General features: G+C 36.8%; 1 protein-coding gene across 1 annotated transcript; it reads right to left on the reverse strand.

The window, feature by feature from the left end:
- Positions 1-6: 6 nt before the first annotated feature.
- On the reverse strand, positions 7-714 carry LOC106875401 (malignant T-cell-amplified sequence 1). The gene has a single exon (XM_014923511.2). It carries the CDS (start codon positions 565-567, stop codon positions 19-21), a length of 549 nt encoding a protein of 182 aa, XP_014778997.1. The 5' UTR covers positions 568-714; the 3' UTR covers positions 7-18.
- Between the last annotated feature and the right edge of the window lie 773 nt (positions 715-1,487).

Raw genomic sequence — 1,487 nt, forward strand, 5'->3', positions numbered from 1 at the left:
CTCTGATGTATTCTAGTCTTATTTAACCGGTTTCATATTCCATAATCCATCATTTAGATAATGTAAATTCTCAAGACCAATACCTTTATTTTTCTGAAGAATCTCTTCGGTAGACATTTTCGTGAGTCCAATAGCCAGGGCATTTTGTTTACCCTCAGCCATAACCACCACAATTGCGCTGTTACCAACTTTGGTCATCTTCGCACCCGGCGATGTTAATCCAGGACACATGATGTTGGCACCGCTCAACACAAAACGAATAGCTCCCTTGTCCACCTGCATAGGGGGTAGAATAAATGGGTATTTGTGGATGAGTTTCAGTGTCGGAATATAGGGTCCTTCACGTTGTTTGAAGAAGAGGATTTCTCCGTTTTGTGCTGCCAACAATTCAATATGTTCGTGACACTTCACAACTTTGAGAGCATCTTTTTTCGGAAGTATTTGATTGAGCACAGATTCAATGTAAGGATATTGTTCCTGAACACTCTGCCTAATAGTCCTTTGTACTGAAGACTTGGCATTGTTCACGCTAGACACCATTTCCTTGTCGGAGAACTTTTTAAACATCTTTTTTGTTTTTCAATAACCTAAGCTGTTAACTTCAAGTCGGCACGCTTGATGGTCCACTTCCGGAAGCGGATGTCGGTTTCGTACCGTACATAGTCCGCAACAAATACCCAACAACAACGTATATGTGTGTGTGTGTGTGTGCAGTATCATATATAGTACCTCACACATACAGTCTCGCAGCAACCGGCATTTATCGTAGAATTTCAAAAGTTCTCCCCGATATTTTTAAAATATCGCCAATATTTTAAAATGTCTTCAATTATTTTGTTTTTACACAAACCTGAAACTTGAGGTTTATCAAGTGGAAGGAAGTTGCTTAGCAACGTGATGTTGATTGGTTTCAACTGACATTTAATTCGTGATCTCAAACACACTTTTAGTGAAAGTCTGGCCTAAAAATGCACAAATTGGTCTTTCGGAGTCTAATTTCTTCCCTAGGTTGAATACATATGAATGAGAGTCCTTGTATTTATCTGAAAACACTTTTTGCGATGAGCAAACAAGACAGCCTCTATGTGATCACTCAAACTGTTAAAAATAGCAGCAGAATCTCTCATATCACACCCTCCTATCTTAAAATTGGAATAACATATTAGATATTGTAGTCCTATGTGTGTACGTACGACAATCTTTGACTTCAAGTACACTTAGCCCCATATCAAAGGTTTTTTTGTTTTGTTTTTTTACTACAGTGACTAGTTTTGGCAATTTTTATTGTCTTGTTTCAAATGCTCATTCAGATTAAGTTGTATGTGTTAAATTGATTTTTATTAATTTATTTTTAATTTGACAATTTCTTCGTCAAATACAAAAAACAAATAGTAGCATGCAATTCTAGAAAAGTAGTGAATTTGGTAATGAGTTGGATATTTGAGCTAGTGAATGATTCACTAAGTGGCAACCCCCCCTTTTTTTTA

This window comes from Octopus bimaculoides, chromosome 19, assembly GCF_001194135.2.
Source record: "Octopus bimaculoides isolate UCB-OBI-ISO-001 chromosome 19, ASM119413v2, whole genome shotgun sequence".
Taxonomy (NCBI): Eukaryota; Metazoa; Mollusca; class Cephalopoda; order Octopoda; family Octopodidae; genus Octopus; species Octopus bimaculoides.

Coding starts and splice junctions, on each gene's coding strand:
- LOC106875401 (XM_014923511.2), bottom strand. CDS start 567: ATGTTTAAAAAGTTCTCCGACAAGGAAATGGTGTCTAGCGTGAACAAT.